Source organism: Oncorhynchus gorbuscha, linkage group LG10, assembly GCF_021184085.1.
Source record: "Oncorhynchus gorbuscha isolate QuinsamMale2020 ecotype Even-year linkage group LG10, OgorEven_v1.0, whole genome shotgun sequence".
In the NCBI taxonomy this organism is placed as follows: domain Eukaryota; kingdom Metazoa; phylum Chordata; class Actinopteri; order Salmoniformes; family Salmonidae; genus Oncorhynchus; species Oncorhynchus gorbuscha.
Genome location: NC_060182.1, coordinates 4,887,178 through 4,909,649, shown reverse-complemented (window position 1 = coordinate 4,909,649; position 22,472 = coordinate 4,887,178). Strand labels below are relative to the sequence as shown.

The window sequence follows — 22,472 nt, the reverse complement described above, 5'->3', positions numbered from 1 at the left end:
GGAGAAGGAGGAGGAGGAAGAGGAGGAGGAGGAAAAGAAGGAGGAGGTAGAGGAGGAGGATGAGAAGAAGGAGGAAGAAGAGGAGGGAGAGGAAGAGGAGGAAGAGGAAGAGAAGGAGGAGTAGGGAGAGAAGGAGGAGGAGGAGGAAGAGGAGAAGGAGGAGGGAGAGGAAGAGGAGGAGCAGGAGGAAGAAGAGGAGGAGGAGGACAATGACCTATATCATTCTGCTGTCATGTGACAAACATAACTATCAGGAAGACGTAACAATTCAGCCACAAGGGAAAAATATGATCATTCAAATAGACCAATCAAAGATGTATTTTTGTCTGAATATAAACTGTCACTCACGGGAGCAAGCCAATGGGGAGTCCAGAGGATGGTCAGGTGATCTGTAGTAGGTGAGGACACAGCGCTCACAGTTGACACCAGTGGTGTGATGCTGGCAGAGGGAAACAAGGTAGAAGGAGTCAACAACACAGGATTACAATGAGTCAATGACATACAACACATGACAACACTCAGTACAGCAATGTAGGACACAGTGCAGGTGAAATGGACCTGGTGTAATGGAATAGGGAGGCTATAAAAATAAAAGTTGATTAATGAATTAATATATTGATTGATGAAAGAAATGTAATTTAACTTGTAAACGAACCATGTCTTTTATCTTCTGTAATCATCTCCTACTATAAAGGTGTAGGTGTTTATAAAGGGCAGTAGTAATACCTGACACTCCATGCAGACTCCGCCCCCCCTGTACTGTCCCTGGACGTTGATGCTAGCTCTCCTCTGGTCGACCTCGGGGTCGTAGTAACAGTCAAAAGAGTGTTGGTTACAGTTACACGCTGAAAGAAATATGAACAGAAAAGAATCGAACATCTGTTAGTACGCTAAATCGTTACAAGATCAATCAATCATTTATTACAATTTGAGGTCAAAATCAATCTAGAACAACAACAAAAAGAGAGATTGATCAAGATCAATAAAGAACTGATCAGAACTACTAAATCAGAACGATGTCTAAGCTACAGTGAAACAAACAGGCAAGAAACACTGACACGCATTATAAGGAAAACATTTATGTTTTGGCTACTCTAGGACCAGGTCACCGTAAGAATGACCTGTGTATCATTATAGACATATACAGTCACAGACAACGACACAAAAGCAGAAAACATAACAGAGCAATTCTCCACCTCGGGGGACACAGGCTGCCAGAGCTCAGCGGAGAGAGAAATGAAAAGAGGTGAGTAGAAAAAGGAGAGAAACCAAACAATATATATATATATATATATATATATGAGAAAGAAAGAAAAGAGAGAGAAATAGGAGAGAAAATAGAGACAGAGAAGAGAGAGAGAGAGAGAGAGAGAGAGAGAGAGAGAGAGAGAGAGAGAGAGAGAGAGAGAGAGAGAGAGAGAGAGAAGAGAATAGAGAGAGAGAGAGAGAGAGAGAGAGAGAGAGAGAGAGAGAGAAAGCGAGGGAAGAGAATAGAGAGAGAAAGAGTAGAGAGAGAGAGAGAATAGAGAATAGAGAGAGGAGAGAGAGAGAAGAGAATAGAGAGAGGAGAGAGAGAGAGAGAGAGAGAGAGAGAAGAGAGAGAGAGAGAGAGAGAGAGAGAGAGAGAGAGAGAGAGAGAGAGAGAGAGAGAGAGAGAGAGAGAGAGAGAGAGAGAGAGAGAGAGAGAGAGAGAGAGAGAGAGAGAGAGAGAGAGAGAGAGAGAAAGAGAGAGAGGGGAGAGAGAAAGAGTAGAGAGAGAAAGAGAAGAGAATAGAGAGAGAGAGAGAAACAGAGAGAGACAGAGAAGAGAATAGAGAGAGAGAGAGAAACAGAGAGAGACAGAGAAGAGAATAGAGAGAGACAGAGAGAGAGAGACAGAGAAGAGAATAGAGAGAGACAGAGAGAGAGACAGAGAACATAACAGTGAGCAAGGAAAGAACAATATCTAACTGATCAGAATGTACAGAGACAGAAAAAATATCTATAGACCTACTGTATCTCTGAGATACCTCTGGCAGACCTACTGTATCTCTGAGATACCACTGGCAGACCTACTGTATCTCTGAGATACCTCTGGCAGACCTACTGTATCTCTGAGATACCACTGGCAGACCTACTGTAACTCTGAGATACCACTGGCAGACCTACTGTATCTCTGAGATACCACTGGCAGACCTACTGTATCTCTGAGATAACACTGGCAGACCTACTGTATCTCTGAAATACCACTGGCAGACCTACTGTGTCTCTGAGATACCACTGGCAGACCTACTGTATCTCTGAGATACCACTGGCAGACCTACTGTGTCTCTGAGATACCACTGGCAGACCTACTGTATCTCTGAGATACCACTGGCAGACCTACTGTGTCTCTGAGATACCTCTGGTAGACATCTTTTGTTCTAGAACTAAAGAGATATCTCTGGCAGACAGCCTTTGTTCTAGAACTAAAGAGATATCTCTGGTAGACATCCTTTGTTCTTGAACTAAAGCGATATCTCTGAAATACCTATGGACATGTTATGTGGTTTAAAGCCCGAGGTCTGGTCTGACAGGTGTTTATCCCACACTATAGAAGATCAGAGACATAGGAGAGCGTACAGTGATAAACAAATAAACAATATAGATGAAGGTCTCTTCTCATCCCAACCAAAACTATCATTTCCACAGCAGCTAGGACTAACTAATGACATGTCTTGTCAACTCCTTTTTCTCTTTTCTCTTCAAAGGAGAAGAGGAGGTGCAAGCCTTTTAAAAATTACAGCTCAAGTTCTCAGTACCTCCACAGTTTCTCAGTACCTCCACAGTTTCTCAGTACCGCCACAGTTTCTCAGTATCTCCACAGTTTCTCAGTATCTCCACAGTATCTCCACAGTTTCTCAGTACCTCCACAGTTTCTCAGTACCTCCACAGTTTCTCAGTATCTCCACAGTATCTCCACAGTTTCTCAGTATCTCCACAGTTTCTCAGTATTTCCACAGTTTCTCAGTACCTCCACAGTTTCTCAGTACCACCACTGTTTCTCAGTACATCCATAGTTTCTCAGTACCTCCACAGTTTCTCAGTACCTCCACAGTTTCTCAGTACCTCCACAGTTTCTCAGTATCTCCACTGTTTCTCAGTATCTCCACAGTTTCTCAGCACCTCCACAGTTTCTCAGTACCTCCACAGTTTCTCAGTATCTCCACAGTTTCTCAGTATTTCCACAGTTTCTCAGTACCTCCACAGTTTCTCAGTACCACCACTGTTTCTCAGTACATCCATAGTTTCTCAGTACCTCCACAGTTTCTCAGTACCTCCACAGTTTCTCAGTACCGCCACAGTTTCTCAGTATCTCCACAGTTTCTCAGTATCTCCACAGTATCTCCACAGTTTCTCAGTACCTCCACAGTTTCTCAGTACCTCCACAGTTTCTCAGTATCTCCACAGTATCTCCACAGTTTCTCAGTATCTCCACAGTTTCTCAGTATTTCCACAGTTTCTCAGTACCTCCACAGTTTCTCAGTACCACCACTGTTTCTCAGTACATCCATAGTTTCTCAGTACCTCCACAGTTTCTCAGTACCTCCACAGTTTCTCAGTACCGCCACAGTTTCTCAGTATCTCCACAGTTTCTCAGTATCTCCACAGTATCTCCACAGTTTCTCAGTACCTCCACAGTTTCTCAGTACCTCCACAGTTTCTCAGTATCTCCACAGTATCTCCACAGTTTCTCAGTATCTCCACAGTATCTCCACAGTCTCTCAGTACCTCCACAGTTTCTCAGTATCTCCACTGTTTCTCAGTATCTCCACACTTTCTCAGTATCTCCACACTTTCTCAGTATCTCCACAGTCTCTCAGTATCTCCACTGTTTCTCAGTATCTCCACAGTTTCTCAGTACCTCCACAGTTTCTCAGTATCTCCACACTTTCTCAGTATCTCCACAGTATCTCCACAGTTTCTCAGTACCTCCACAGTTTATCAGTATCTCCACAGTTTCTCAGTACCTCCACAGTTTCTCAGTACCTCCACAGTTTCTCAGTACCTCCACAGTTTCTCAGTATCTCCACAGTTTCTCAGTATCTCCACAGTTTCTCAGTATCTCCACAGTATCTCCACAGTTTCTCAGTACCTCCACAGTTTCTCAGTATCTCCACAGTTTCTCAGTATCTCCACAGTTTCTCAGTACCTCCACAGTTTCTCAGTACCTCCACAGTTTCTCAGTACCTCCACTGTTTCTCAGTACATCCACAGTTTCTCAGTACATCCACAGTTTCTCAGTACCTCCACAGTTTCTCAGTATCTCCACAGTTTCTCAGTATCTCCACAGTATCTCCACAGTTTCTCAGTACCTCCACAGTTTCTCAGTATCTCCATTGTTTCTCAGTATCTCCACAGTTTCTCAGTATCTCCACACTTTCTCGGTATCTCCACAGTCTCTCAGTATCTCCACTGTTTCTCAGTACCTCCACAGTTTCTCAGTATCTCCACACGTTCTCAGTATCTCCACAGTATCTCCACAGTTTCTCAGTACCTCCACAGTCTCTCAGTACCTCCACAGTTTCTCAGTACCTCCACAGTTTCTCAGTATCTCCACAGTTTCGCAGTATCTCCACAGTTTCTCAGTATCTCCACAGTCTCTCAGTATCTCCACAGTTTCTCAGTATCTCCACAGTTTCTCAGTACATCCACAGTTTCTCAGTATCTCCACAGTTTCTCAGTATCTCCAGTCTCTCAGTACCTCCACAGTTTCTCAGTACCTCCACAGTTTCTCAGTATCTCCACAGTTTCTCAGTATCTCCACTGTTTCGCAGTATCTCCACAGTTTCTCAGTATCTCCACAGTCTCTCAGTATCTCCACAGTTTCTCAGTACCTCCACAGTTTCTCAGTACCTCCACAGTTTCTCAGTACCTCCACAGTTTCTCAGTACCTCCACTGTTTCTCAGTACATCCACAGTTTCTCAGTACCTCCACAGTTTCTCAGTACCTCCACAGTTTCTCAGTATCTCCACAGTTTCTCAGTATCTCCACAGTATCTCCACAGTTTCTCAGTACCTCCACAGTTTCTCAGTATCTCCATTGTTTCTCAGTATCTCCACAGTTTCTCAGTATCTCCACACTTTCTCAGTATCTCCACAGTCTCTCAGTATCTCCACTGTTTCTCAGTATCTCCACAGTTTCTCAGTACCTCCACAGTTTCTCAGTATCTCCACACTTTCTCAGTATCTCCACAGTATCTCCACAGTTTCTCAGTACCTCCACAGTTTCTCAGTACCTCCACAGTTTCTCAGTACCTCCACAGTTTCTCAGTACCTCCACAGTTTCGCAGTATCTCCACAGTTTCGCAGTATCTCCACAGTCTCTCAGTATCTCCACAGTTTCTCAGTATCTCCACAGTTTCTCAGTACATCCACAGTTTCTCAGTATCTCCACAGTTTCTCAGTATCTCCACAGTCTCTCAGTACCTCCACAGTTTCTCAGTACCTCCACAGTTTCTCAGTACCTCCACAGTTTCTCAGTATCTCCACAGTTTCACAGTATCTCCACAGTTTCTCAGTATCTCCACAGTCTCTCAGTATCTCCACAGTTTCTCAGTATCTCCACAGTTTCTCAGTACCTCCACAGTTTCTCAGTACCTCCACAGTTTCTCAGTATCTCCACAGTTTCTCAGTATCTCCACAGTCTCTCAGTACCTCCACAGTTTCTCAGTACCTCCACAGTTTCTCAGTACCTCCACAGTTTCTCAGTATCTCCACAGTTTCACAGTATCTCCACAGTTTCTCAGTATCTCCACAGTCTCTCAGTATCTCCACAGTTTCTCAGTATCTCCACAGTTTCTCAGTACCTGCACAGTTTCTCAGTACCTCCACAGTTTCTCAGTACCTCCACAGTTTCTCAGTATCTCCACAGTCTCTCAGTACCTCCACAGTTTCTCAGTACCTCCACAGTTTCTCAGTACCTCCACAGCTTCTCAGTATCTCCACAGTTTCTCAGTACCTCCACAGAGAAATGTTAAAGTTCTCAGCAAGGTTTGGGGTCAATTCCAGTTCATTTAAATCAATCCAGGAAGTAATTCAATTGAACCCATTGGTTAACTTCCTGAATGGACTGAATTGAAATGGAATTGACCTCAACCCTGGTTCTCAGGGCCTTCTGATGTTCTTGTCTCCATCCGAGTGGACTGAGGGGTTGACATAGAATGGAATAGAATACTAAGATGCAGGAGAAATACAGATACGTCTCTACATCCTTCTGCCCTTTCTCACTGCTGTTCTGCAATCAGAGCTGGAACTAAACCAGACCATATCAACTGGAATGAACTAAACCAGACCATAACAGACCATATCAACTGGTTTGAACTATACCAGACCATATCAACTGGAATGAACTATACCAGACCATATCAACTGGTTTGAACTATACCAGACCATATCAACTGGAATGAACTATACCAGACCATATCAACTGGAATGAACTATACCAGACCATATCAACTGGAATGAACTATACCAGACCATATCAACTGGAATGAACTATACCAGACCATATCAACTGGAATGAACTATACCAGACCATATCAACTGGAATGAACTATACCAGACCATATCAACTGGAATGAACTATACCAGACCATATCAACTGGAATGAACTATACCAGACCATATCAACTGGAATGAACTATACCAGACCATATCAACTGGTTGGAACTAAACCAGACCATATCAACTGGAATGAACTATACCAGACCATATCAACTGGAATGAACTATACCAGACCATATCAACTGGAATGAACTAAACCAGACCATATCAACTGGAATGAACTATACCAGACCATATCAACTGGAATGAACTAAACCAGACCATATCAACTGGAATGAACTATACCAGACCATATCAACTGGAATGAACTAAACCAGACCATAACAGACCATATCAACTGGAATGAACTAAACCAGACCATATCAACTGGAATGAACTATACCAGACCATATCAACTGGAATGAACTATACCAGACCATATCAACTGGAATGAACTATACCAGACCATATCAACTGGAATGAACTATACCAGACCATATCAACTGGAATGAACTATACCAGACCATATCAACTGGTTGGAACTAAACCAGACCATAACAGACCATATCAACTGGTTGGAACTAAACCAGACCATAACAGACCATATCAACTGGTTGGAACTAAACCAGACCATAACAGACCATATAAACTGGATTGAACTATACCAGACCAGATCAACTGGAATGAACTATACCAGACCAGATCAACAGTTTGGTTTTTTTGATGGTGGTGGGGGGGGGAATAGAAGTAAAAACTATTTCAGGAAGCATTAGGATTAGATTAGATTAAGGGGAAAGAGAGAGACATCCCAACCTTACAAAAACCAAACACAGAAACACACACCACTGCTTGGCTTGGCAGCTCCATGTGAACCAATCCAGATCTTAGATAAAGCTATTTTTACTGAGTCTGAGAAAAGTTGTGAGGGCTGTCAGTTCTTATCAGCCTTCAGCGACAGGGAGGTGGCAGTAGCTTTAACCATACACTCTTATCCACAACACACACACACACACAGAGAGAGAGAGACAGAAAGAGACAGAGAGATAGAGAGAGACAGAATGTCTTTACTGTTTTGAAACTTCTGTATGTGTAATGTTTACTGTTCATTTTTATTGTTTATTTCACTTTTGTATATTATCTACCTCACTTGCTTTAGCAATGTTAACACCCAGAGAGAGAGAGAGAGAGAGAGAGAGAGAGAGAGAGAGAGAGAAGAGAGAGAGAGAAGAGAGAGAGAGAGAATGGAGAGAGAGAGAGAGAATAGAGAGAGAATAGAGAGAGAGAGACTTATCCACACTGATGTCAGCTCAGAACAAATGGGACTCAGATCAGATATAGTGGGACTCAGCTCAGAACAAATGGGACTCAGATCTAATGGGAGACTAAGATGTAGTGGGAATAAGCTCAGATCTAGTGGGCCTCAAATCTAGTAGGACTCAGCTCAGATCTAATGGGACTCAGATCTAATGGGACTCAGCTCAGATCTAATGGGACTCAGCTCAGATCTAATGGGACTCAGATATAGTGGGACTCAGCTCAGATCTAATGGGACTCAGATCTAATGGGACTCAGCTCAGATCTAATTGGACTCAGATCTAATGGGACTCAGATCTAATGGGACTCAGCTCAGATCTAATGGGACTCAGCTCAGATCTAATGGGACTCAGCTCAGATCTAGTGGGACTGAGCTCAGATCTAATTGGACTCAGATCTAATGGGACTCAGCTCAGATCTAATGGGACTCAGCTCAGATCTAATGGGACTCAGATCTAATGGGACTCAGCTCAGATCTAATGGGACTCAGCTCAGATCTAATGGGACTCAGCTCAGATCTAATGGGACTCAGATCTAATGGGACTCAGCTCAGATCTAATGGGACTCAGCTCAGATCTAATGGGACTCAGATCTAATGGGACTCAGCTCAGATCTAATGGGACTCAGCTCAGATCTAATGGGACTCAGGCCTGATCTAGTGGGACTCAGGCCTGATCTAGTGGGACTCAGATCTAGTGGGACTCAGCTCAGATCTAATGGGACTCAGATCTAATGGGACTCAGATATAATGGGACTCAGATATAATGGGACTCAGATATAATGGGACTCAGCTCAGATCTAATGGGACTCAGATCTAGTGGGACTCAGATCTAGTGGGATTCAGATCTAGTGGGACTCAGCTCAGATCTAGTGGGACTCAGATCTAGTGGGACTCAGATCTAGTAGGACACAGATCTAGTGGGACTCAGCTCAGATCTAGTGGGACTCAGATCTAGTGGGACTCAGATCTAGTAGGACACAGATCTAGTGGGACTCAACTCAGATCTAATGGAACTAAGCTCAGATCTAATGGGACTCAGATCTAGTGGGACTCAGCTCAGATCTAGTGGGACTCAGATCTAGTGGGACTCAGATCTAGTAGGACACAGATCTAGTGGGACTCAGCTCAGATCTAGTGGGACTCAGATCTAGTGGGACTCAGATCTAATGGGACTCAGCTCAGATCTAGTGGGACTCAGCTCAGATCTAATGGGACTCAGCTCAGATCTAATGGGACTCAGATCTAGTGGGACTCAGCTCAGATCTAGTGGGACTCAGCTCAGATCTAGTGGGACTCAGCTCAGATCTAGTAGGACTCAGATCTAGTGGGACTCAGATCTAGTGGGACTCAGATCTAGTGGGACTCAGCTCAGATCTAGTGGGACTCAGATCTAATGGGACTCAGCTCAGATCTAGTGGGACTCAGATCTAGTGGGACTCAGATCTAGTGGGACTCAGCTCAGATCTAGTGGGACTCAGATCTAGTGGGACTCAGATCTAGTAGGACTCAGATATAGTGGGACTCAGCTCAGATCTAGTGGGACTCAGATCTAGTAGGACTCAGCTCAGATCTAGTAGGACTCAGATCTAGTGGGACATTCTGCTTTCATCAGACTGTGCATTGAAACAATACGATTGGCTGTTGTCTAAGACTTCTTGTGCCTCTTGTCATTCCCAGACAGAGGTATTATGTTTGCGATGGACAGGATAGGTGTGTGTCTGTATCCAAACTCCAACTAAACAACACCTGAGGCTGTTCTGCTTCCGTAAGAATGACAGTGATAAACTAATGCCTAACAGGCAATACATTCCTTGGCTAATACCAGGGAAGGACTTCTGGAAACTGCCTCCAACTTTTTTCAGAAGGGGGTTGGATGGTGATGAGTGGGTAGGGGTGGTGGGGTGAGGGAGGGAGGGAAACTCACGTTCACACTCGTTAGCCTGGTAAGTGGTCGCTGGTTTCCATGGAATCTGGTTGTATCCGGGGCAACACTGGTCACATGACGTTCCACAAGTGTTGTGTTGGCAGTCACACTGAAGCCTTTACAGAGAGGGAGGGAGAGAACGAAAACACACACATGAGTATCTATCAGATCAACAAACAGGAGATCAACAACCAGAAGATCAACAACCAAGAGATCAACGACCAGGAGATCAACAGCGAGGAGATCAACGACCAAGAGATCAACAGCGAGGAGATCAACGACCAAGAGATCAACAGCGAGGAGATCAACGACCAAGAGATCAACAGCGAGGAGATCAACGACCAGGAGATCAACAGCGAGGAGATCAACGACCAGGAGATCAACAGCGAGGAGATCAACGACCAGGAGATCAACAGCGAGGAGATCAACGACCAAGAGATCAACAGCGAGGAGATCAACGACCAAGAGATCAACAGCGAGGAGATCAACGACCAGGAGATCAACAGCGAGGAGATCAACGACCAAGAGATCAACAGCGAGGAGATCAACGACCAGGAGATCAACAGCGAGGAGATCAACGACCAAGAGATCAACAGCGAGGAGATCAACAACCAGGAGATCATTAAACATTAAATACTAACATGAGGCTAACACTAACACTAGGCTGATACTAGCACTAGGCTAATGCTAACACTAGGCTAATGCTAACACTAGGCTAATACTAACACTAGGCTAATACTAATACTAAGCTAACACTAACACTAGGCTAATACTAACATGAGGCTAATGCTAACACTAGACTAATACTAACACTTGGCTAATGCTAACACAAGGCTAATACTAACACTAGGCTAATGCTAACACAAGGCTAATACTAACACTAGGTTAATACTACCACTGGGCTAATACTTGGGCTGAACCTTTAACTCCTTTAACCTTTAACTCCAGGTTAAAACTCCTCTACCTCTTTAACCTTCTTTTAGCTACAGTTAAACTCCTCTTCCTCCATCAACTTTATTTGTGCCACCAGAGAAAACGTAGCCCACCCGCTCGGTTATAAACCCAGAGAGAACGCAGCTCTATCAGTTCATTCCTCTACAGTCCCAGAACATCACCCTGCTTCACCCAGGCACATAATCCCATTTAAAATGAACAACCTGCAGTTTACACAGTGTGGCCAAAACAGACCATTAATCTGGTCGTTCAAGGATAAAAGCATGTAGAACCATATACAGAGTTTTATCAAACATCAGGGGCCCGTTGCTGGTGTAATAACATAGACTTATAACCTCAAAACCTCTGAAGGATCGGCCCCTTTTTTTCCATTTTCACCTAAAATGACAAAAGGACCCAAATCTAACTGCCTGTAGCTCAGGACCCAAATCTAACTGCCTGTAGCTCAGGACCCAAATCTAACTGCCTGTAGCTCAGGACCCAAATCTAACTGCCTGTAGCTCAGGACCCAAATCTAACTGCCTGTAGCTCAGGACCCAAATCTAACTGCCTGTAGCTCAGGACCCAAATCTAACTGCCTGTAGCTCAGGACCCAAATCTAACTGCCTGTAGCTCAGGACCCAAATCTAACTGCCTGTAGCTCAGGACCCAAATCCAACTGCCTGTAGCTCAGGACCCAAATCTAACTGCCTGTAGCTCAGGACCCAAATCTAACTGCCAGTAGCTCAGGACCCAAATCTAACTGCCAGTAGCTCAGGACCCAAATCTAACTGCCAGTAGCTCAAGCACTGAAGCAAAGATAAGAATGTTCTTGATACGATTTGAAAGGAAACACTTTTTGAAGTTTGTGTAAATGGTAAAGGAATGTAGGAGAATATAACACAATAGATCTGGTAAAAGATAATACAATGAAAAAAAACCTTTCTTTTGTATTTTTTTTGTACCATCATCTTCGAAATGCAAGAGAAAGGCCATAATGTAATATTTCAGCCCAGGTGCAATTTATACTTTGACCACTAGATGACAGCAGTGTATGTGCAACGTTTTAGACTGATCCAATGAACCATTATATTTCTGTTCAAAATTATGTATCAAGACTGCCCAAATGTGCCTAATTTGCTTTTTAATAACTTTTCATGTTCAAAATTATGCACTCTCCTCAAACAATAGCATGGTATTCGTTCACAGTAATAGCTACTGTGAATTGGACAGTGCAGTCAGATTAACAACCAATTTAAGCTTTCTGCCAATATCAGAGATGTCTATGTCCTGGGAAATGTTCTTGTTACTTGCAACCTCACGCTAATCACATTAGCCTACGTTAGCTCAACCGTTCCGTGGAAGGGACACCGATCCCAAAGACGTTTTAACTTTAAAAGGGTTGTAACCAAAGGAGAGGAGGTTCGCTGATACAATATCCTGAAGACTACTCTGACTACGATGGCTTTGGAGTGGTCAGGATGTGTTTCAAAACGCCAAGGGGAGATAGAATGTTGATTTTTAGAAGCCTGTTAGATTCACTCCATCAGGTGGTGACCATCACATATAAAATACCACAGAGAAAATACCACAGATTAAAAAAACACAGCAATGTCTTTTCCTGCTTCCCTCTTTCTTTATCAGATACACGTACGATCCGTTTAGTTAAACTTCAAATGTACAGACTATTTCCTCCACACGAACAGCTTGAAAAACACACGTCGTTATGTGACTGTGAGGACCTATACTTTAGGTGCTATCAGGCTGGTCTGCATTACAAGTGTGGGTGTTGCTATGTCAGACATCTAAGGAGTGATGTCATCAAAGGACAGCTGTATGCTGCACTCCAGACTACAGTATCACCTGCCAAAGCTGTAATCATATATATATATATATATATACAGTTATCAGATCTGTAGCCATTAAACAGCTGTTCTATAAAACATAAAACACCGTATCTAGGAATTCACCATTGTGAGTTCTAAGAATTCCCCATATCTAAGAATTCATCATTGTGAGTTCTAAGAATTCTCCATATCTAAGAATTCATCATTGTGAGTTCTAAGAATTCCCCATATCTAAGAATTCACCATTGTGAGTTCTAAGAATTCCCCATATCTAAGAATTCACCATTGTGAGTTCTAAGAATTCCCCATATCTAATAATTCACCATTGTGTGTTCTAAGAATTCCCCATATCTAAGAATTCACCATTGTGAGTTCTAAGAATTCCCCATATCTAAGAATTCACCATTGTGAGTTCTAAGAATTCACCATTGTGAGTTCTAAGAATTCCCCATATCTAAGAATTCACCATTGTGAGTTCTAAGAATTCCCCATATCTAAGAATTCACCATTGTGTGTTCTAAGAATTCCCCATATCTAAGAATTCACCATTGTGAGTTCTAAGAATTCCCCATATCTAAGAATTCCCCATATCTAAGAATTCACCATTGTGAGTTCTAAGAATTCACCATATCTAAGAATTCACCATTGTGTGTTCTAAGAATTCCCCATATCTAAGAATTCCCCATATCTAAGAATTCACCATTGTGAGTTCTAAGAATTCTCCATATCTAAGAATTCACCATTGTGAGTTCTAAGAATTCCCCATATCTAAGAATTCTCCATATCTAAGAATTCCCCATATCTAAGAATTCACCATTGTGAGTTCTAAGAATTCTCCATATCTAAGAATTCACCATTGTGAGTTCTAAGAATTCCCCATATCTAAGAATTCACCATTGTGAGTTCTAAGAATTCTCCATATCTAAGAATTCACCATTGTGAGTTCTAAGAATTCCCCATATCTAAGAATTCTCCATATCTAAGAATTCTCCATATCTAAGAATTCCCCATATCTAAGAATTCACCATTGTGAGTTCTAAGAATTCCCCATATCTAAGAATTCACCATTGTGAGTTCTAAGAATTCCCCATATCTAAGAATTCACCATTGTGAGTTCTAAGAATTCTCCATATCTAAGAATTCTAAGAATTCCCCATATCTAAGAATTCACCATTGTGAGTTCTAAGAATTCTCCATATCTAAGAATTCACCATTGTGAGTTCTAAGAATTCCCCATATCTAAGAATTCTCCATATCTAAGAATTCTCCATATCTAAGAATTCCCCATATCTAAGAATTCACCATTGTGAGTTCTAAGAATTCCCCATATCTAAGAATTCACCATTGTGAGTTCTAAGAATTCTCCATATCTAAGAATTCGCCATTGTGAGTTTTTATATAGTAGGCCTACAGTAAGAAAGCTCTGACTCCAGAAATAGCGTGATTTAACGAGGTGACACTAGTCTTGAAAGACTAACCAAAGGGCAAAGCCTAGCTAGTCATTCTAGATCTATGCTTTGCTTTATCCCTTTGTGAAAATGTAGTCCTTGAGAGCTGTGTGTGTGTGTCTGTGTGTCTGTGTCTGTGTCTGTGTGTGTGTGTGGGTGGGTGGGTGGGTGTGTGTGTGTGTGTGTGTGTGTGTGTGTGTGTGTGTGTGTGTGTGTGTGTGTGTGTGTGTGTGTGTGTGTGTGTGTGTGTGTGTGTGTGTGTGTGTGTGTGTGTGTGTGTGGGCTTGTTTGTCTCAGAAAAAAATGAAGCAAGCCCATTGTACAGATCCATAGTTACACCAAAGGGCTTTAAAATAACTGGTTAAAATAAGGACGAGTGTTTAAACTATATGTCAGATTTCTCATTTCAACAGAGACAATTTTTTTCCATTAAGATAATGACTTTCTGGTGAGTCACACATTAAATGTTTCTTTCTTCTAAAGAGAAGCAAAGCCTAATGCAATCTCGTCCCTGGCAAACCCCCACTAACAGAAATATGTGTGGACTCTGGCTGACAGTAGAAGTGGTTCTCTAGAGGGTGGACTCTGGCTGACAGTAGAAGTGGTTCTCTAGAGGGTGGACTCTGGCAGACAGCAGGAGTGGTTCTCTAGAGGGTGGTCTCTGGCAGACAGCAGGAGTGGTTCTCTAGAGGGTGGACTCTGGCTGACAGTAGAAGTGGTTCTCTAGAGGGTGGACTCTGGCTGACAGTAGTAGTGGTTCTCTAGAGGGTGGACTCTGGCAGACAGCAGGAGTGGTTCTCTAGAGGGTGGACATGTTGAAAAGTAATCTTAGGCTGCAACACGAATGGCACCTTATTCTCTAGTGCCCTAGTTTTAACCAGGGCCTGGTCAAAACAAGTGCACTAAATAGGGAATAGGGTGCACTAAATAGGGAATATGGTGCACTAAATAGGGAGCACTAAATAGGGAATAGGGTGCACTAAATAGGGAATAGGGTGCACTAAATATGGAATAGGGTGCCTTACACAAACAACCTCCCTCATCTCTTTAACATATGTCTACTCTCTACAGGAATACCTATGGATGTAGTCGACTGGGCGTACTTATGGAGAAACACACACACACACACACACACACACACACACACACACACACACACACACACACACACACACACACACACACACACACACACACACACACACACACACACACACACACACACACACACACATCTGCTTGTGGCGTGTGTAATCAGGTCCGGTGGGTGGGGGGGGGGGGGGGCATTTCACACCGCGAAGAGGAGAGGTATTCAGGCGTGACCAGGGAGTATAGCGAGCACTCCGACACATTGTTATAGATTCATCGTCTCAAATGGGCACCCTATTCCCTACATAGTGCACTACTTTAGACCAGAGCCCAGTGTACTACAAAGGGGGTAGGGTGCCATTTGAAACACAAAGCATGAATTCCTATATCTGGACCGTTTAACAGGGAATGTTAAGATTGGTCGACAGGCAGAGGAACAAACCATTTGTCAGTTTAAAATGTTGAAACCCCAACATTAGGGTTAAGTGCTTTATTAAGCTTTTTACCGTTAGATAAACAGAAACGTGAAAAATCCTAACAAATTCCTGCTATCTTAAACAAACCACCTGTCGGACTCACTCTCTATGTCTGGTTCTCGTCTGATATAGTGACGTACTCTGGATACTAAAGATGTGTGTGTGTGTCTGTGTCTGTGTGTGTGTGTCTGTGTGTGTGTGTGTGTGTGTGTGTGTGTGTGTGTGTGTGTGTGTGTGTGTGTGTGTGTGTGTGTGTGTGTGTGTGTGTGTGTGTGTGTGTGTGTGTGTGTGTGTGTGTGTGTGTGTGTGTGTGTGTGTGTGTGTGTGTGTGTGTGTGTGTGTCTGTGTCTGTGTCTGTGTCTGTGTGTGTCTGTGTCTGTGTCTGTCTGTGTCTGTGTGTGTCTGTGTCTGTGTGTGTCTGTGTGTGTGTGTGTGTCTGTGTGTGTGTGTGTGTGTGTGTGTGTGTGTGTGTGTGTGTGTGTGTGTGTGTGTGTGTGTGTGTGTGTGTGTGTGTGTGTGTGTGTGTGTGTGTGTGTCTGTGTCTGTGTCTGTGTGTGTGTGTGTCTGTGTCTGTGTCTGTGTCTGTGTGTGTGTGTGTGTGTTTTTGTGTGTGTGTGTGTCTGTGTGTGTGTGTGTCTGTGTGTGTTTGTGTGTGTGTCTGTGTCTGTGTCTGTGTCTGTGTCTGTGTCTGTGTGTGTGTGTGTGTGTGTGTGTGTGTGTGTGTGTGTGTGTGTGTGTGTGTGTGTGTGTGTGTGTGTGTGTGTGTGTACCACCTCCATCCTCCGTAGAATTTTTCCTCCTCATCCATCTCTGTCTTATCTTACTGATGATCTAACTTTTCAGAATCACCCATCTTTAAGAATGATCTAACTTTTCTGTGAAACTTCTCTACCTCTCCTTCCTCTTCTCTTCTCCCTCTCACTGTTCTCTCGCTCTTCTACAGCACCATTAGCTAGATTTCCATCCGATTGGCAACAGATTTTCATATTTTTTTTTTTTACAAAAATACAAAAGAAATCACATTAAAAAACAGAATGTGGCATTGTCCCACCAGAGATGTTTTTCCATCAAATTGACTTGTTGACACAAGGTACAAATCTGTCGTTCTGCCCCTGAACAGGCAGTTAACCCCACTGTTCCCAGACCAGTTAACCCACTGTTCCTAGACCAGTTAACCAACTGTTCCTAGACCAGTTAACCAACTGTTCCTAGACCAGTTAACCCACTGTTCCTAGACCAGTTAACCACTGTTCCTAGACCAGTTAACCCACTGTTCCTAGACCAGTTAACCCACTGTTCCTAGACCAGTTAACCCACTGTTCCTAGACCAGTTAACCCACTGTTCCTAGACCAGTTAACCCACTGTTCCTAGACCAGTTAACCCACTGTTCCTAGACCAGTTAACCCACTGTTCCTAGACCAGTTAACCCACTGTTCCCAGACCAGTTAACCCACTGTTCCTAGACCAGTTAACCCACTGTTCCTAGACCAGTTAACCCACTGTTCCTAGACCAGTTAACCCACTGTTCCTAGACCAGTTAACCCCCTGTTCCTAGACCAGTTAACCCACTGTTCCTAGACCAGTTAACCCACTGTTCCTAGACCAGTTAACCCCCTGTTCCTAGACCAGTTAACCCACTGTTCCTAGACCAGTTAACCCACTGTTCCTAGACCAGTTAACCCACTGTTCCTAGACCAGTTAACCCACTGTTCCTAGACCAGTTAACCCACTGTTCCTAGACCAGTTAACCCACTGTTCCTAGACCAGTTAACCCACTGTTCCTAGACCAGTTAACCCACTGTTCCTAGACCAGTTAACCCACTGTTCCTAGACCAGTTAACCCACAGTTCCTAGGCCAGTTAACCCACTGTTCCTAGACCAGTTAACCCACTGTTCCTAGACCAGTTAACCCACTGTTCCTAGACCAGTTAACCCACTGTTCCTAGACCAGTTAACCCACTGTCCCTAGACCAGTTAACCCACTGTCCCTAGACCAGTTAACCCCACTGTCCCTAGACCAGTTAACCCACTGTTCCTAGACCAGTTAACCCACTGTTCCTAGGCCAGTTAACCCACTGTTCCTAGACCAGTTAACCCACTGTTCCTAGACCAGTTAACCCACTGTTCCTAGACCAGTTAACCCACTGTTCCTAGGCCGTCATTGAAAATAAGAATTTGCTCTTAACTGACTTGCCTAGTTATATAAATAAATAAATTCATTAATTCATTAATTAATTAAGTTAAATAAAAGTTTAATAAATATATAAAAGTGAAATAAAGGTAAAATATAATTAAATAAAAAGACTTGAAAAGCTGCTATAGGTTAAATAAATGTAAAAACAATTTTTTTAAAGACTACATGATCAAATTACCAGTGAAAAAAGTAAGTAAGGGAGAAATCTGGGATTGAGTCATGGCAGTATTCTCCTACGACAGCCACGTCTCAGGGCAAGGGGAAAGCCAATGCAGACAAATGATTAACATAATCTATTGAGGTGGAGTAATCTCTACATAATCTATTGAGGTGGAGTAATCTCTACATAATCTATTGAGGTGGAGTAATCTCTACATAATCTATTGAGGTGTAGTAATCTCTACATAATCTATTGAGGTGGAGTAATCTCTACATAATCTATTGAGGTGTAGTAATCTCTACATAATCTATTGAGGTGTAGTAATCTCTACATAATCCATTGAGGTGTAGTAATCTCTACATAATCTATTGAGGTGGAGTAATCTCTACATAATCTATTGAGGTGTAGTAATCTCTACATAATCTATTGAGGTGTAGTAATCTCTACATAATCCATTGAGGTGTAGTAATCTCTACATAATCTATTGAGGTGGAGTAATCTCTACATAATCCATTGAGGTGTAGTAATCTCTACATAATCTATTGAGGTGGAGTAATCTCTACATAATCTATTGAGGTGTAGTAATCTCTACATAATCTATTGAGGTGTAGTAATTTCTACATAATCTATTGAGGTGTAGTAATCTCTACATAATCTATTGAGGTGGAGTAATCTCTACATAATCTATTGAGGTGGAGTAATCTCTACATAATCTATTGAGGTGGAGTAATCTCTACATAATCTATTGAGGTGTAGTAATCTCTACATAATCTATTGAGGTGTAGTAATCTCTACATAATCTATTGAGGTGTAGTAATCTCTACATAATCCATTGAGGTGTAGTAATCTCTACATAATCTATTGAGGTGTAGTAATCTCTACATAATCTATTGAGGTGTAGTAATCTCTACATAATCCATTGAGGTGTAGTAATCTCTACATAATCCATTGAGGTGTAGTAATCTCTACATAATCTATTGAGGTGGAGTAATCTCTACATAATCTATTGAGGTGTAGTAATCTCTACATAATCTATTGAGGTGGAGTAATCTCTACATAATCTATTGAGGTGTAGTAATTTCTACATAATCTATTGAGGTGTAGTAATCTCTACATAATCTATTGAGGTGGAGTAATCTCTACATAATCTATTGAGGTGTAGTAATCTCTACATAATCTATTGAGGTGTAGTATCTCTACATAATCTATTGAGGTGGAGTAATCTCTACATAATCTATTGAGGTGGAGTAATCTCTACATAATCTATTGAGGTGTAGTAATCTCTACATAATCCATTGAGGTGTAGTAATCTCTACATATTCTATTGAGGTGGAGTAATCTCTACATAATCTATTGAGGTGTAGTAATCTCTACATAATCTATTGAGGTGTAGTAATCTCTACATAATCCATTGAGGTGTAGTAATCTCTACATAATCCATTGAGGTGTAGTAATCTCTACATAATCTATTGAGGTGGAGTAATCTCTACATAATCTATTGAGGTGTAGTATCTCTACATAATCTATTGAGGTGGAGTAATCTCTACATAATATATTGAGGTGGAGTAATCTCTACATAATCTATTGAGGTGGAGTAATCTCTACATAATATATTGAGGTGGAGTAATCTCTACATAATATATTGAGGTGTAGTCATTTCTATTCTATAATCTATTGATGTGTAGTCATTTCTATTCTATAATCTATTGAAGTTTATTTTATTTATTTTACCTTTATTTAATCAGGCAAGTCAGTTAAGAACATATTCTTATTTTCAATGACAGCCTGGGAACAGTGGGGTTAACTGCCTGTTCAGGGGCAGAACGACAGATTTGTACCTTGTCAGCTCGGGGGTTTGAACTCGCAACCTTCCAGTTACTAGTCCAACGCTCTAACCACTAGGCTACGCTGCCGCCCCAAAGTGTAATAATTTATATTCTAGAAGCTATCATCTATTAGTGTATAGTCAGACTGTCCCTCTTACTTGTAGGGGTTGTTGGGGTCGTGTGGGTCGCAGGCCTCAGCGTGTCCGTTACACACACAGCGTCCTCCGATACTGATGTCCTTGATACTGTAGTAATACTGCAGGGAGACAGGCACAGCACAAAGACATTAAATCATTGTAACTGACTATTGTAGCTTCATTTAGACGAGTCGGCTTGTCACACAGTCTGACAGGCTGTAGTACGAGACGGTTTCAAGTTAAAGGCCCTTTGAATATGACCCCTTCTCTACCTCCTGTCCTCCTTACCCTCTGACCCCTTCTCTACCTCCTGTCCCCTACTCTCTGGCCCCTTCTCTACCTCCTGTCCTCCTTACACTCTGACCCCTTCTCTACCTCCTGTCCTCCTTACCTTCTGACCCCTTCTCTACCTCCTGTCCTCCTTACCCTCTGACCCCTTCTCTACCTCCTGTCCTCCTTACCTTCTGACCCCTTCTCTACCTCCTGTCCCCTACTCTCTGACCCCTTCTCTACCTCCTGTCCCCTACTCTCTGGCCCCTTCTCTACCTCCTGTCCTCCTTACCCTCTGACCCCTTCTCTACCTCCTGTCCCCTACTCTCTGACCCCTTCTCTACCTCCTGTCCTCCTTACCCTCTGACCCCTTCTCTACCTCCTGTCCTCCTTACCCTCTGACCCCTTCTCTACCTCCTGTCCCCTACTCTCTGACCCATTCTCTACCTCCTGTCCTCCTTACCCTCTGACCCCTTCTCTACCTCCTGTCCTCCTTACCCTCTGACCCCTTCTCTACCTCCTGTCCCCTACTCTCTGACCCCTTCTCTACCTCCTGTCCTCCTTACCCTCTGACCCCTTCTCTACTTCCTGTCCCCTACTCTCTGGCCCCTTCTCTACCTCCTGTCCTCCTTACCCTCTGACCCCTTCTCTACCTCCTGTCCCCTACTCTCTGACCCCTTCTCTACCTCCTGTCCTCCTTACCCTCTGACCCCTTCTCTACCTCCTGTCCTCCTTACCCTCTGACCCCTTCTCTACCTCCTGTCCCCTACTCTCTGACCCATTCTCTACCTCCTGTCCTCCTTACCCTCTGACCCCTTCTCTACCTCCTGTCCTCCTTACCCTCTGACCCCTTCTCTACCTCCTGTCCCCTACTCTCTGACCCCTTCTCTACCTCCTGTCCTCCTTACCATCTGACCCCTTCTCTACCTCCTGTCCTCCTTACCTTCTGACCCCTTCTCTACCTCCTGTCCCCTACTCTCTGACCCCTTCTCTACCTCCTGTCCTCCTTACCCTCTGACCCCTTCTCTACCTCCTGTCCCCTACTCTCTGGCCCCTTCTCTACCTCCTGTCCTCCTTACCCTCTGACCCCTTCTCTACCTCCTGTCCCCTACTCTCTGACCCCTTCTCTACCTCCTGTCCCCTACTCTCTGACCCCTTCTCTACCTCCTGTCCTCCTTACCCTCTGACCCCTTCTCTACCTCCTGTCCCCTACTCTCTGACCCATTCTCTACCTCCTGTCCTCCTTACCCTCTGACCCCTTCTCTACCTCCTGTCCTCCTTACCCTCTGACCCCTTCTCTACCTCCTGTCCCCTACTCTCTGACCACTTCTCTACCTCCTGTCCTCCTTACCCTCTGACCCCTTCTCTACCTCCTGTCCTCCTTACCCTCTGACCCCTTCTCTACCTCCTGTCCCCTACTCTCTGACCCCTTCTCTACCTCCTGTCCTCCTTACCCTCTGACCCCTTCTCTACCTCCTGTCCCCTACTCTCCGACCCCTTCTCTACCTCCTGTCCTCCTTACCCTCTGACCCCTTCTCTACCTCCTGTCCTCCTTACCCTCTGACCCCTTCTCTACCTCCTGTCCCCTACTCTCTGACCCATTCTCTACCTCCTGTCCTCCTTACCCTCTGACCCCTTCTCTACCTCCTGTCCTCCTTACCCTCTGACCCCTTCTCTACCTCCTGTCCCCTACTCTCTGACCCCTTCTCTACCTCCTGTCCACCTTACCATCTGACCCCTTCTCTACCTCCTGTCCTCCTTACCCTCTGACCCCTTCTCTACCTCCTGTCCTCCTTACCATCTGACCCCTTCTCTACCTCCTGTCCTCCTTACCCTCTGACCCCTTCTCTACCTCCTGTCCTCCTTACCCTCTGACCCCTTCTCTACCTCCTGTCCTCCTTACCCTCTGACCCCTTCTCTACCTCCTGTCCCCTACTCTCTGACCCCTTCTCTACCTCCTGTCCTCCTTACCATCTGACCCCTTCTCTACCTCCTGTCCTCCTTACCCTCTGACCCCTTCTCTACCTCCTGTCCCCCTTACCCTCTGACCCCTTCTCTACCTCCTGTCCCCTACTCTCTGACCCCTTCTCTACCTCCTGTCCCCTACTCTCTGACCCCTTCTCTACCTCCTGTCCCCTACTCTCTGACTCCTTCTCTACCTCCTGTCCCCCTTACCCTCTGACCCCTTCTCTACCTCCTGTCCCCTACTCTCTGACCCCTTCTCTACCTCCTGTCCCCTACTCTCTGACCCCTTCTCTACCTCCTGTCCCCTACTCTCTGACTCCTTC

The 22,472-nt window shown here is 43.8% G+C and overlaps 1 protein-coding gene across 1 annotated transcript in view; it reads right to left on the bottom strand.

Moving 5' to 3' along the window:
* The window catches only part of LOC124045396 (laminin subunit alpha-5-like), a 255,140-nt gene that overhangs the window by 140,686 nt on the left and 91,982 nt on the right, over window positions 1-22,472 (bottom strand). Inside the window, 4 exon segments of the mRNA XM_046364693.1 lie at window positions 349-439; window positions 727-845; window positions 9,804-9,919; window positions 19,936-20,033. Of these exon segments, the coding sequence (XP_046220649.1) occupies window positions 349-439; window positions 727-845; window positions 9,804-9,919; window positions 19,936-20,033 (424 nt within the window).